The 15440-nt window shown below is 42.1% G+C and overlaps 1 protein-coding gene across 4 annotated transcripts in view; it reads right to left on the bottom strand.

Annotated features, from left to right (window-relative positions):
* Positions 1-15440, bottom strand: part of CRBN (cereblon) — a 209986-nt gene that overhangs the window by 11338 nt on the left and 183208 nt on the right. For 3 of the 4 annotated variants that reach the window (XM_082848941.1, XM_082848943.1, XM_082848942.1), the window contains exons 4-7: positions 11395-11507; positions 9080-9282; positions 8088-8237; positions 3401-3560 (exon numbers count right to left, since the gene is read on the bottom strand). In XM_082848941.1, coding sequence (XP_082705067.1) covers positions 3401-3560; positions 8088-8237; positions 9080-9282; positions 11395-11507 — 626 coding nt within the window. Of the gene's footprint in view, positions 1-3400; positions 3561-8087; positions 8238-9079; positions 9283-11394; positions 11508-15040; positions 15129-15440 lie in introns of those variants that run through there. The other variant, XM_082848944.1, reaches the window with a different exon arrangement.

The raw sequence follows: 15440 nt of genomic DNA, 5'->3' as shown, positions 1-15440 counted from the left end.
TCTCTAGTTGCAGCAAGCGGGGGGCTACTATACGTTGAGGTGTGCGGGCTTCTCATTGCGGTGGCTTCTCTTGTTGCGGAACATGGGCTCTAGGCACGTGGGCTTCAGTAGTTGTGGCACGTGGGCTCAGTAGTTGTGGCTCACGGGCTCTAGAGTGCAGGCTCAGTAGTTGTGGTGCACGGGCTTAGCTGCTCCGTGGCATGTGGGATCTTCCCGGACCAGGGCTCAAACCCATGTCCCCTGCATTGGCAGGCTGATTCTTAACCGCTGCACCACCAGGGAAGCCCACCCACGTTTGATTTCTTTTTATACTTCATACTCAACTCTTTTTCTGATTAACATAGAAGTGCTTTACAAATGAAGAAGTAGATAGATAGTCTGGGCAAGCAGGGAGTGTACTTAGAAACATTCACATTGTACTCCAAGTAGGTGAAACAACACTTTCCTCTCAGGGAATCCCACTACAGTAAACCCAGTGAAGAGAGAAAGGCACTGTGATAAGAAAGGAAATAAGTAAACATGAGATTCAAAGATCGAATCACTGAATGAGGAAGGTTTCCAGATAGAAGTGGGTTTGGAAGAGTGCTTCCTGATAATACGGGCCTAACTCCTTAATCAATAGGGACATCTTCTCCAATGTTCCCTTGTCAGGATGGAAGATAACAGAAGCGTAAATAATTCTGTCATTTGGATTTTTTAGTTTTCAATGGCAAATGTTAAGAGAGGTGTGTGCACAGGTTAACTGAATACATGTCAGGAAGACTACACTCCACTCCTAGACCCTTTAAGTATCTTTTCTGGTGGAAAAGTGTGTGGCAACCCGATTACTGTGAGTTGGCTTAAGAATCAACTAAGCATCTCCCAGTTCTGGCCCCGTGAACCACTTCTCAGGCACAAAGATGCACAAGTCAGATGTAAATAAATGCTGCAGAGAGGGCTGACCCGAGCCCCAGATCTGCCTGAAGACAAGCGCTGTGACGCAAGTCACTGTCCGGCTACGGGTGCAATAGGGCGACCCACTGAGACGGGACCAGGGCCAATGGAGTTCCCACCGGTGCCACCTGCCATCCCTTCCCTCTGCTCCACTCCACGTTTTGATGCCGGCAGGATGGCTGTAAGTGGTCTCTCTGAAGTAGAACAGAGATTGTAAGGCACCTGGAGTCCAAAATAGCTCACCTAGCAATTTTTCTTGGCCTTGGTCTAGTGATCTAGATCCAAATTTCAGAACCTAAGAAACTCTACCCAAAGTTTAAGCAAGGGAACCCCTTGAACGATCTGAAAAATACACGGGATGAGGCATTTCTATCTCTGAAAGCCTTTTATGTCTCTGTCATTCCTTAGCACCTTCTGTTTAGTTCTTGGCAACTCTGAATATGAAGATAACTGAGGGCTAATGTTTGAGAGTCCAGAATTACTGGAGAAGTAAGACAACAGGGAAAGGTCAAAAGATCTGGTTCCAAACAAAAATGTGCTTCCTTGGCCTTTGCACATGTGTCCTTCCTCGCTGTTGCTGAGCCAGTGACAACCCAGCTGCAAAGGCCTAATTCTGAATTTAATGTGAACATGTGGAGGTGCTTTAACCACAGAATAGGAAGAGTTTAATCAGTAAGTCACACAAAAATTACATGTAAAAAGTTTTTTTTGCCTAACCCAAGTTCAGGTTTAAGATGGCAAGGACCTGCAAAGACAACACAGAACTAGTCGTCCAGAGCACTTAAGTCAGGAATTAACTCCAATCACTCTCACTCTATGCTTAGAGCTGTGCAAAGAGTTAACGATTTATAAGCGGTTAAGAGTTTATAACGATTTATAAGCGGTTAAGAGTTTTTAACAAAAATCTTGGTATGGAAGAACTATTATATAAATCAAAATACTTACTACCTTCTGAAAACTTATCCAGTGACTGAAATACACAGCTGTCTAAATACTGAGAGGCTGTGGAGGCACACCCCGATGTGGTTACCCCACCAAAGAACCACATCTCAGCACCACCCAGTGCCAGACACACTGTTAGGCCCTAAATGACTCCACACGTTCCAAAACCGCTCCACGGAGCCATGTACCAACAGAGCTATCCTCCACATACTTATTTCAGCAGTTACACTGAAAATGACTATGACAGCAAAAGCTTCCACTGTTCTACTGCTAAAATAAACAAGAGAAAAAGTGTATTTAAAGTGCCTGTATCAAGTCTGAAAATACAAGTATTGCACAGCTATACAAAAGCTACTGTAAACTTATGGCAGTATCAATATTCTGAAACCTTCAAAAATTTTAGTGTCAAAGCTTGGGAAACTTTAGGCAGTCTAATTAACTTTCTCATCAGAATCTTCTTAGAAACACGAATGAAACCACAGTATATCATGACACAGACTGGTCAGCTGAAACACAAAATAACAAGACCAAGGAGCCTACAGAGAGCCAGTCGTGAGCGTGCTGCCCATCAACCACCCATCCTGCACAAAGCTCTCTCTGGAAACTGCATGACTTCTACTGCCAGACCACTGAAAGTGGAGGTCCAGTGACTAGTGTATGAGACCCTCTTATGAATCATATATGCTGATCACATCAAATTAGGATCCTATGCTAATCCACATCAAAATTAAAAACTTCACTACTCTACATGACAAAGAGTAAAGGATGATCAGCACAGGATTTTTCAGGTTACTATGAAAATTGTCTTTCCATATTTTTAAAAGATAAATCTCAAAAAGCCAACTGATTCTAAATTTAGGAACTAGCAAATTTTTTCCTTTAGGTAGAAATCATAAATATTAGGTATGTTATACTCGTAACTGATACATCTCACAAATGAGTACAAACAAGCTTCATCAGTATTTTTTCTAAGAGAAAGAATGATCTAGCCAAAAGGATATATACAGGAATTAATGCCCCAACAGGCAATACTTTTAAAGAGCACCTAGTCTCAAGTCAATTTTTGTGATGTCAATAGTGTTGTACAAAAAGGGCAAAAAAAATCTTCCTTTCAGAAGTGCAGAAGGAGGAAAACGTGCTTCACTCCTGTGCACTCTCCCAAACGCTTTTTCTGAGGTAAAGCGTTTATGACTCAAGAGCCAAGCACCTCATCTGACCACAGTCTAATGAGAGCCTCCTGCAGAACTTAACACCACGCGTTATTAGTTAATACATAACTTACAGGCATAATAGCTGGAATACCTCACAGTACGGTAACATTTTACTACTGCTGCAAACTGCTTTTACATACACAGCTGCCTATGACATTTTTAGAAGCTCCAGCATGATCAAACACGGCTACAGTATTGTCCAGAAGGAGTCTGGGGAAGGAAATCATGAGAGTTGTTTGTTTTTCTTTCTTAAACAGGAAAAAAGCAACCTGTCTTTGTTTGTTTTGAAGAGGCATAAAAAATAAGTTTCTCACCTTCTGGTATTTCTGCCACCATTTATGTGAACACTGGTCTTCACAGGAGACAGGTTTTGAAGGAACCATCTGGCACTTATTGAGGGATTCTAACTGAACTGCAGACATGGTTGAAGGCAACACACACTCAGGAAGAATTTGCACTTTAGCTTGCTGGATTCTGAAATAAAGAGAACCAGGCATGTTGTTCATTTTTTAGATAATCTTAACTCCAACTATTAAGTTTCTAAACATTATGGGTAATTTTAAATACTAAGAGTTTCACGGTTTTCTTTTTTAAACATATTCCTCAAATGCTATTATGATACACGAAATTTTCAAAAAATACTATATTTCATAAATCGTACCAAAATTAAAACCAAAGGTAACCTAAGATTTTTTATCTCACTGTGGAATGGAAAGGGAGATTTTTACATTTCAGATAGTCTATAAGTGAAACAAAATTTAAAAAATCAATATACAACCAACCGCTATGCATATCCTGATAACTTCTAAATTAATTTCTCAGACATCATTAGACACCCCGCCCCTCCCCTCGCCCCGTCTCTTTACGCTGCCCGACTCCTACATCTATGCCTTCTCATAAATCACCAAACCTGAGCAGTAGGTAGAGAAAGGAAGAGAAATCAAGAACCCATTTACATGGATAAGATTAGATAAGACTAAAGGATTACATGTAGCCTTATTTCTATGTGCATTCCTTTTCTCATTCCTCAGCACTTACCCTGAATATGCAAAGAATCAAAATATCCATCATATTATCTTTTTTTACTTTAAAAATTACTTCAACTCTACTTCAACTCTCATGACAGTAAAGTCATCATTCTAGAATGCTACTTGAGAATATCATAATTGCAAACATCTCATCATGAATTAATGCCAAGAGGAAGGTTGTACCTCCGGACCATCGTCTTACGAGCCATTTTATCTCCCAGCATACCTTGTCAAATGCAGAAGGTATCAACACATCCAAACGCTGGAACAAAACACTGTCAGACTGATGAAGTCAAATATATTACAAAGTAATTACAAAAATATTACAAGTCTCTGCTTCACTATTAATCATGCTTAGGAATTCTAAAGTGGTCTTTCATTGTAACCACTGTCTTAACCCACAAAAACTTATGACACTTTGATACTCCTTCTGATTTATTAAATGAAAATAGCTAAATGTGTCTGAAAATATGTAGGTTTAATTTAACGATAATATTAGACTCACTCCACTAACTTCAATTCCTTCCTGCAAGCTCAAATTTATGTCTACATGACTTTGGAAAACAGTAAAATAAATTTGACTGTGTTCAAACTACGTTCTAATGTTCTTATGTTATCAGAGCTCATTAAAAACAAAAGTAACTGAATAAGAATTATGTTTTACCCACCTAGTATGTAAGAGTTTATTATGATAAAAACATTAACGCTACTGAAAAATCAGCTTAGTGATCGTTTTAATCATTAGTCTGTACACAGGCTGTCTGAATTGCCTCACAGGGTTAAGCACTGCTCTCTGTTCCTTCTGTGAAGCCCGCCCAGGGTCTGCTGCACACGGCTGCTGCTTCTCCCAGCAGCTGAGTTTGGGTTGTAACATAAACTAGTTTTATTTCTTCCTGACCTGTTTATGGCAGTTGTTCTGTGATTACAGTTGCATAATTTACATAAATATTTTTTTGAAGTGGAAGGAGTTTTCTTTTAAATTTTATTTTATTCAAGTAGAGTTGATTTACAATGTTGTGTTAATTTCTGATGTACTGCAAAGTGATTCAGTTACATACACACACACACACACAGACGTGCGTACACACACACACGTGTGTGTGTGTGCGTGCGTCTGTGTGTATATTCTTTTTCATATTTTTTTCCATTATGGTTATCACAGGATATTGAATATAGTTCCCTGGGCTATACAGTAGAATCTTGTTGTTTGACAATTTATATAAATATTATAGCAACTGATAAAATATAAGTACAAAATTAAAACTGCTTCAATGAATATTAGGTTGAGCCAAAAAAATGCTTTCAAATTAGGTTCAGACAATTCTAATGGTAAGAAAAAAAGTGCACAAATCTGCAGGGCTTCTGGTGCTCAGACAGCCTTGTGAGTATCTTCAGAACCTCTCTTTGAAGAAAAACTACAGGTATAAACTGCAGATAGATGATGCAAAGTGAAAGCTGTTAATGCAAGAAAGACTAGTGCCATCTCTAATCTGCAGACCCAATTCGAAGAAAGTATCCTGTCTTTCCATCAAACATAAAATGAACGAAGGGACATTTATATATTTTAAGTTAAAATAAAATGTTTAAGATATATATGTGTAAATTTTTATGACTTCCATTTTTAATTAACCCTTTTCACTAAAAATTATTCATCTCAATTATGACAGGTAAGAGAACTTCTTTGGTAATTCCAAATAGAGTATTAATCTCCTTTTCCTCTCTACATGTAAGAAATACTCAGGAACTCCTGAAGAGTCCTATGGTGATTCAATGATACACTTCCATTTTTTTAAATTAATTTTTCAAATAAATTTCCATGTGCTCAGAAGATGCCACAGAAATAAAGACTCACTCTGGAAAAGTAGCAGTATGCTTTTTACATATGAAGAGTCATTTATGTAGAAGGCAAATGACTATTACCTGGTACTGCATTACTAAAGAAAAGGAAAGTGGCCTGAGGTGCAAACGTGTGATGGAGGAATTCAGGTTTGGTGGGAAGAGCACTGGTTTGGAAGTTAGGGACCCAGAACCAGCCAGGTGGTGCCCTCTAGTGGTATGACCTTAGGCAAATTGCTTACCTCTCTAGCACTTCGTTTCCTTATTTGAAAAAAGAGGAGCTTGCACTAGATTATCTCCATAGTTTCTTCTGTTTCACCATTTCCAGTGAAGGTAGTGACAGAACCAGAAGGGCAGTGGAGACAGAGGATTCTCACTCCGTGGAGGTCTTTTAAATTAAAACAGACTCACTTTTGTGAGAGGCTGTGTTAGTGGGTCTCAGGGATACTACAGAGAATGGGCCCTTTCCCAGTCCCGTCTGGCCCTATCAGTTTCACACTCATCTCTACTAGAGTCAAAGGTATATCCCTTGACTTGCTTTCACAGTTAAGGGTCTACTGCCATCTTGTGTTCAAACTAGTTGTCCACAAGCACAAGTCACTGATGTCGACAGTCTCGGAAGTATACTTTTCCCCAAGTCAATTTGCCATTATGGTTTCTGGAATACAGTATTCACAAATACTCAAAATTTTATAAGCATGAGGATAGGAAGTACTTTAAAAATGGAACTGTTAGTAAAATCCACAGCAACAAAACAGCTTGCCAACTGTCTCAATGCAGAGCCCTCGGGGTACACTCTTTCATTCATTCACGTAACACTGATGGTCCTAAATGCAGAACACAAAGAAGTCTCAGCCACTGTCCTAAGCAGCTCGCCTCTTGAGGGAGACACACACAACCCTACAATGACAGTACACTGTGTTCAGTGCTCAGAGGGTTTGCGCAGCGAATGCTCTGGGTGGGGGTCACCAGGAGGGTAGCACTAACCCCTCCCCTGAGGGCTCTGCACCCCTCCTTCTTCTATGCTCTCTCAAGCTCCAAAGGGTGGCTGACCCCCTCGATATTTTCATAGTTCAATAATATTTATGAATGCCCACTATGTGAACAGGAACAGACAAAAAGTTACTGCCCACAGGCAGCTCATATTCTTTTTTAAATCTTTAAAGATCCCTCTGAGTGTCCATGTGTTCGGAAGACGTTACCTGTGCAACACAGAGACCTGAAAAGATTTTCAACCGTGGCTACAGATAAGAGACCAATTCACTAGGGCTGGGGGGACCCAAGAATCTGTTTCTAAGACTTCACTGGTGATTCTTAGGTACCATAGTTAAGAATCACTCCTATAAAAGGAAACGTGCAGTGTTGAGGACAATATGCTGTGTGCTTTTTTGGGGAGGTTTGCTTGTTTGTTTGTTTTAAGAGCAAAGGTGAACTGCCTTTTTTAGAATGAGTTATTCCTTAAATTTGTGAAAAAACCCTAAGCGTGAGAGCCACGCCAGAATAGTTAACTGCTAAAACAGCACTCTGAGAATTTCTAAACTGGGTACGGCACAGAGATGACAGGTGCTTCCTGGTCACTTATTCAGTATATGACCCGTTACAGGTGAAAGCACGTTCACAGTGGAGATGGGCACTCCGTGTAAACGCTCCTCACAGCCCAGACGGAGCAGGTGGCAGGCTGACCGCCATGGCTCCCCAAGCACAGGAATGCCACGCCACACACAGCTTGCCAGGCTCTGACCTCCTACCCTTTTCAATCTGAAGAGAGGTCTTCAACCCCAAAGAAGCCCTGCCCCACATGACACTGCCTGTAGGGTTTACATTACCGTTCCCAAACCTAGAGGGACATTAGAATCACCTGGAAATCATCAGAAACGATGCTGTGGCCTCCCTCCCAGACTGACGGCTCTCTACGGATGGGAGGGGCGGTTGGAACTCAAGCATCTATAGTTCGAAAAACTTCCCAGGGCATCTGATGCACAGCAAAGTTGGAAACCCCTAAGCTATACTTTCAAAGGGAAAAGAACAACTAGTTAAAAGTCACAAAATGTGAAGGGTCAGCAAAACAGAAAAAATACAGGAAAACCATTTCATTTTATGATGTTCAAGGAGCTTTAAGACAGATGGTGTTTCTTACCCGTCTGACTGTGTCCTGAGCTCAAGGACTTTGAATCTTTGTCTTCCGATTGCTTTCACTTTCACGATCTCAATTCCAAAATCCTGTTCTTCTCGATAGGCATATATCTCTGCTGTTGTTCCAAACTGTGCTTCCCTTTCCTGTACATTACTTCCAAGGTAAATTTTAAAAAGGAAACAGTTTTGGACATTTAGTTTTCAGATATGCAAAGTTGACAAAAGCAATACACATGGGAAAACAATTTATAGCAATAGGCTCTCATTGCAAAGCTATTTAATTTTATTTATTTTAGAATCACACAGGGAATTGAGATATATAAAGAGGCTTCAGGAAGTACAGTTAGAGCCCATTAGGAAAAGAATAGATTGCTAGTCATTGAAAATGACCTAGGACTGATAGGAGTTTAAACTCTCCCTTCCCAAACCAAACATTCTTTTTATTCAGCAGACCATCCTTACTGCTGCTTATCGGCAGCACTGTACTGGGGGGCAGGGGCGGGAGGGGGACCTTCCTGTATGGATTTCCTGCCTCTACCACTGATTTCCTCTAGTTGTCGTGGGATACTTGAAATTCAGCTTCAGTTTAGCACGGGTCTGTAAAAGGACAGCTCAGGAATTTTGAGACGGTGAAATAACTACTTGCTCTTTTGCAAAAGTAATCCTTTACATTACAATGTAAAGCCCTCTTTTTCTTTAAATAAAGATAGTTCTTGAAAATAAGATTCTAGAAATGTTTTTCATTAAATATTAATGATATAAAACCTCTCAAATACCAGAAAGTTCAAATGTGTGTGAAAGGTAAAGCCTGATTTAGATGGTAATGATCATACCGAAATACTCCAACTTGCACTTTCACACTTCTTATCCGAATGTTTTACTTCCCAACCTCATCCCATCTCCTGTGCATGCAGAATAGTAGTCAGTTTGGGCTTTAAAACCACCTCCCTGGGACTGCACGAGAGACTGTTAAGTCAGTCAGCTCTAAGATTTTACCTGTATGCAAGCACCGCAAAGGTTCTGTCCTTCTGAATTAAATTCCGCACCATACTGACTTCTTGGGGACTGAAAAGCTGAAGAGGTAAGGTCTGCCCGGGAATCAGGATCATCAGCACCTGGGGCAGAACTGGAATCACCGGACAGCTGTCGTCATCGTGCAAAGTCCTGCCATGAAATTCCTCCATATCAGAGCCCAGATACTACAGAGGGACACACACAAGGTCAGTGTCAGTACAGATATGGAACAGAAACAAAAGCTCGACAGACTGAACAGCAAATCAGCATAAGGAAACACACACAGAGGGTACAAATATTTAAATAATAAACTTGTTGTATCAGCTCCCACATGAAAATCTATTTTTGACTCTTAGAAGTAGAATTTCTAATTTCTTGTGAAGAATCTCTCACATACATAAAAATTCAAGAGCATTTTTTAAGTTCAAAATATTGGGTTGGCCAAAAGGTTCATTCTTTTTTTCCGTAAGATGGCTCTAGTAGTGCTTAGTTGTCTTCAACTCCACTCGAAACAATTTTGTCAGACTGTATCATGACAGCTGTCATATCAGCGTGCATTTAAAAAAAAAAACTGATAAAAATTGGTGAATTTTTGTGTATTCATTTAAATATTGAAGATAGAAGAAAAAAGGCAACATTTTCATCACAGTATGATTTTTAAGAAAGGTAAAAATGCAACTGAAACGCAAAAAAAAGATTTGTGCCAGGTAGGGAGAAGATGCTGTGACTGAGCGAACGTTTCAAAAGTGGTCTCCGAAGTTTCGTGCTGGAGATTTCTCGCTGGACGATGCTCCACGGTCGGGCAGACCAGTTGAAGTTGACAGTGATCAGATCGAGACAGTAATTGAGAACAGTCAACATTATACCACATGGGAGATAGCCGACATTCTCAAAATATCCAAATTAAGCGCTGAAAACCATTTGCACCAGCTTGGTTATGTGAATCACTTTGATGTCTGGGTTCCACATAAGTTAAGGGAACAAAACCTTCTTGACCGTATATCCTCATGCAATTATCTACTGAAATGTAACAAAAATGTTCCGTTTTTAAAACAAACTGTGACGGGTGATGAAAAGTGGACACTGTACAATAATGCAGATGGAAGAGATCGTGGGGCAAGCAATATGAACCACCACCAACCACACCAAAGGCCAATTTCATCCAAAGAAGGTAATGCTGTGTATATGGTGGGATTGGAAGGGAGTCCTCTATTATGAGCTCTTTCTGGAAAAGCAAACGATTCATTCCAACAAGTACTGCTCCCAATTAGACCAACTGAAAGCAGAAGGCGTCCGGAATTAGTCAACAGAAAATGCATAATCTTCCATCAGGATAACGCAAGACCGCATGTTGCTTTGATGACCAGGCAAACACTGTTACAGCCTGGCTGGGAAGTTCTGACTCATCTGCTGTATTCACCAGACACTGCACCTTTGGATTTCCATTTATTTTGGTCTTTATAAAATTCTCTTAATGGAAAAATATTTTCAATTCCCTGGAAGACTGTAAAAGGCACTTGGAACAATTCTTTGCTCAAAAAGATAAAAAGTTTTGGGAAGATGGAATTATGAAGTTGCCTAAAAAATGGCAGAAGGTAGTGGAACAAAAGGGTGAATATGTTGTTCAATAAAGTTCTTGGTGAAAATGAAAAATGTCTTTTACTTTCACTTAAAAACCGAAGGCACTTTTTGGCCAACCTGATTTTTTTCTTTTTTTTTTTTTTTTTTTTTGCGGTACATGGGCCTCTCACTGTTGTGGCCTCTCCTATTGCGGAGCACAGGCTCCGGACGCGCAGGCTCAGCGGCCATGGCTCACGGGCCCAGCTGCTCCGCGGCATGTGGGATCCTCACGGACCCCGTGTCCCCTGCATCAGCAGGTGGACTCTCAACCACTGCGCCACCAGGGAAGCCCCAACCTGATATTTGATTTTGACTAAGCTAGACATCTCTATGTCCAAAGAGCATAAATGACAAGTATAAAATGCTAGAATGTTAAATCACACCCTGGGACCCAGCAGTACAGATAATAAGTACTTTAGTAGCCCTATTACTAGCAAAGACGTAAGAAGGGCACCAATTCTTCAAAGAATTACAACTAGTAACAGACATGGTATCAAAGTGCTTAAAAATTACAGCTTAAGACTGTTATCTACTGTCAAGAGCCCACGTCCTCATCCACAACTTCTGGTGTGAGGTAATTTCCAGTAATGCTAAAAGCAGTCATTCGTTTTCAAGAACTTCCATCTACAGTTAAATGCACGTATTTATCATACTAGATCTGTTACAAAATTACATACTGTATGTGATGTCGGAAGACTAGTGTCAAAATTTATGATGTTTGGTCTCTTGGGTTCTTTGCTATCCTGGTCTTCAACTTCCATTTCAATTTCATCTTCTTCCTCATCCTCTGCTGTAAACGTACAATATTATAAGGAAAAAAACAAACAAAAAACAGAGGCATGAACATGTAAAAGCTATGTTCCCTTTCAAATACATAATTCCTTCATGAGGATTCTAGGCCCATGAAAAGAGAGGTTCTTGTAAACACCACACACACTTGGGAATCTGCACAGTACTGTGAAGAGGCAGCTGGAGGGCTGGGGTCTAGGCTGGGCTCTGCCACCAACTACTTTTTTTAAGTCAATGTTTAATTTTAGAAGAGTTTAAGACTTTCAGAAAAGTTGCAAAGATAATAGAGTTCCTGTATACCTCACATCCATTTCCTGATAGCTAATGTCTTGTATTAGTGCGGTACGTCTGTCATAACTAAGGAATCAGCATTGGCACATTACCGTTAACTAAACACATTTTATCTGGAGTTCCTTAGTTTTTATCTAATACCCGTTTTCTGTTCCAGGACCACATCCAGAACACCACATTACATTTAGCTGTCATGTCTCCTTAGCTTCCTCTGGGCTGGGCTGGTCTCTCAGACTTTCCTTGTTTCTGATGGCTTTGACAGTTTTGAGGACTACTGGTCAGGCATTTTTGTAGAATGTCCCTCAATTAGGATTTGTGTTTTGGGGAAGAAGCCTAGGAAGGTGCAGCCATTTTCATCATGTCCTATCAAGGGTGCACACTAGCGACGTCACCTGTGCCTACTGAAGCTGACCATGCTCACCTGGATGAGGCAGTGTTAGTCGGCTTTCTCCACTGGAACGCTACTTTCCCCCTCCTTTCCACATTGTACTCTTTGTAAGCAAATCACTGGGGACAACTCACATCTAAGAAGCAGGGATTATGTTCCACCTCCTTGAAGGGGGACATACCTGCATAAATGATTTGAAATTCTTCTGCAGAGGAGGTTTACCTCTTCTCCCTTGCTAGGAACTAATTTTGACACTTCAGACAATTCATCCCACCTGATTAAACCTTAGTTCCCTCATTTGAAAAATGACAGGCATGAACAAGAACAATCTCTAAAGTTCTTTCAAACGTTTAACTTTAAAGAGTTTCTGAAGACAGGAGGGAAGTAAGGAAAGAAGGAAGGAGAGAGGGAGGGAGAGAAGGAAGGAGGGGAAAAAGAGAGGAAGGAAGGAAAGAAGGAAGGAAGCAAGCAAGCAAGCCCCCAAATAAACTTCTAAGTGGATAAAATGTCTTTACAAAATAATTATTTTCCTTTGTGCATATCATTATTTAAATCAAACCACCTCCAGCTAGGTCCCTGACAAGAAAATATAAATGTTTTTCAACATGGCAAATGCCTTGGACTCTCTATCAATTCTTATAAATTCCTTAGATACATAAGGCTTTGTCAAAGAGAACAACATAATTATTTCAATTTAAATTCAAATGTGCAGTGGTTGAACACTTCATACAAAATTTTCCTAAGCACAAAGGAATTTCATTAAGAGACTGAGAGGTAACAAAGAAAAATCTAAACCGATGACAAAAATATTCTGAATCTACTTCCCTGCATTCACAATTCTGACAGCATTGCTTTCACTAAGCATTTTGACACTTTATTGCTCTATTACACAGAGTTTAAAAGGTCAAATTTTAGCTTAAAGGCTAGAATTCATAATTTTAAAATTTACATTTTAACTGCTCCAACTTCCGTCTCTAAATGATTTTCCTTACACAAAGTAGTCTTTCTCGTGTATAGGGCAGAAACCCACTTCCCCCACTTGGCTGTTTATCTATTAATGTTTTGTTTGGTTGGGACAGATTCTTCGAATCTTAAATATTAAGCTAATTCCTTAGCATTTAAAGTGGATTACTCTTCAAAACAATTCATTCTACATGGATGTATGGACAATCCAATGTTTCTACAAATAAAACTCATGTTTGATTTGCAAAAGCATGATTATCGTATTGACAATCTCTCTGAGCCCTTTTGCACCCGATTTTTTTTGACAAAACGCACTGACTGTTGAGAGCTTCCAGGGTGAAGTGTGGTGACTCATCTCATGCAGGAGCAGCATGCGGATGCCAACAGAGCATCAGCATCTTCCCTGACACACTGGCTTTGGCACAGACAGAGCGGGGCTGATGCCTCTGAAAAAACAGCTCAACTCTTCAGTCAAGTCCAATTCATCTAGGTTGCTTCTGGATCGACCACTGAGTCTGATCCTGATTTATTTCTCTGGAAAAGGCCCCTCCTATATGGAGGGCATGCCTTCTAGTCTCTTCCTGTTCCAACCCACACCACTCCCAGTGGGCAAATTAGTCCTCCAAGCACAGCTTCTCTTAGGTCTGAAACCCACAACTGTTTCTTTACAACTCACAGAAGAAACCCCCAGTCTCACTGGCAAGAGATGCAAGATTCCCAACACTCCGACCCAAGCTTCCAGGCCTTATCTTCTGCAAGCCTATCCTAAGTTATAGGCTTTTGGATGTCTCCAGGACACCCCACAGGGCTTTCCCCCAATCCGTTTCGGCCCTGAACAACCCCTCCCTCTGATGGAGGGTAAGAGCATTTGCTTAATTGGCCTAAATCAACGGCCTTCTGCTAGTTATATTTTCAGGAGCCTCATATAGATGATAAACCTCCTCAGGTATCAGACAGACTGTGTATCATACCTCTTTTCATCTCCAGGACACCTAACATACTTCCTGACACACAGTGAAGGGACTCAGCTAATAGTCTCCATTTGGCTGATACACCTCTTGGAAAGCATCTCCTGTCTAGAGCATTCCACGATAAAACTGTACAATTATTCCAGACTTTTTTGTACCCAGTATTCCAACATAAGGCCAAAGTATAAATTTTCATAAAACATAAAAGAGAGAGCAAACTGAGTTTAACATCACAGTCCTAAGTATCTCTAATTAAGCTTGTTCTACCATGTGTTTGAACTATGTGCCTAAGAACAGACCAAATACTGTCTTGGCTGTGAAGTGGTTGAGAAACACCACCTATGCAGACAGATAGACTCGGATAGGAGTCCTGGCCCTGCAACTGTGTGACCTTGGGCAAGTCACACACTAATCTGCCAATCCATTTCTCACCCACCAGATCAGGATTAGAAAAGAAATGTGGAGAGGATTAAACGGAGAAACGCATGCAAAGCGCTTATGGCAGGGCCCGTGACGTGGTAAACAGTTAATGCATGGTAGCTGTCACCCTTATCAAAGAGAAGAAGTCGAGGAAAAGTCTGGGCTGCTGAGCTCTGTCCCAGTCCCCCTCTCCTCCCCTGACCCAGTTTCAGACCATTTCCTGGGAGCCAAGTTCTGGACACACGGAGGATGGAGAGCATGGGATCCCTGCCTTTTGGGGGAGACCGCCCTCCCCGCCTCCCTAACCCTCGTCCCCAGGCCGGGGGACCCAGCCGCTGGGAGAAGCGCCGCTACTGGGTCCCTGGCCAGCGGCCCGATGCGCGGCCGCTTCCGGCGCGGCCCCGCCGGCTCCACAGCGCCCGCCCGCCTCGCCGGCCCCGCCGTGCCGCTCACGGCTCGGGCCTCTCCCCCTCCCGCCGCCAGGGACCGGCCCCGGGCGGTTACCGGGCAGGAGCGGCAAGTGATTGCCCATGTTGTTCCCAGCGTCCTGCGGATCTCCCTCGCCGGCCATGTCTGTTTACCCGCAGAGGAGCTTGGGACAGGGCGGCGGCCGAGCCGCCGGGGGAGGGTCCTCGCCGCGCCGCCGCCGTCGCGCCCGGGGCCACAGCGCCCTCTGGCGGCGCCCGCGGTGCGGACCGCGCGCCGGCCCGCCCGGAAAGGCGCAGCGGGCGAGAGGGCCGTCGCCACGGGGGCCGAGCGCTGTGTCCGCTGCTCTTGGTGACTTGGTGCCCGCCTCGCTCGGTGAGAGCCGTCGCCTGTTCCCGCCCCTGGCACGACATTTTACACGTGGAAAAACAGGCTCAGATTCTTTAGTCTCCACCTCGCTCTTAACAAGGGGGCCGGG

Source organism: Leucopleurus acutus, assembly GCF_964270905.1.
Source record: "Leucopleurus acutus genome assembly, chromosome: 10".
NCBI lineage: Eukaryota > Metazoa > Chordata > Mammalia > Artiodactyla > Delphinidae > Leucopleurus > Leucopleurus acutus.
Note: the sequence above shows the minus strand (reverse complement) of the source record. Positions and strands in the feature narration are given on the sequence as shown.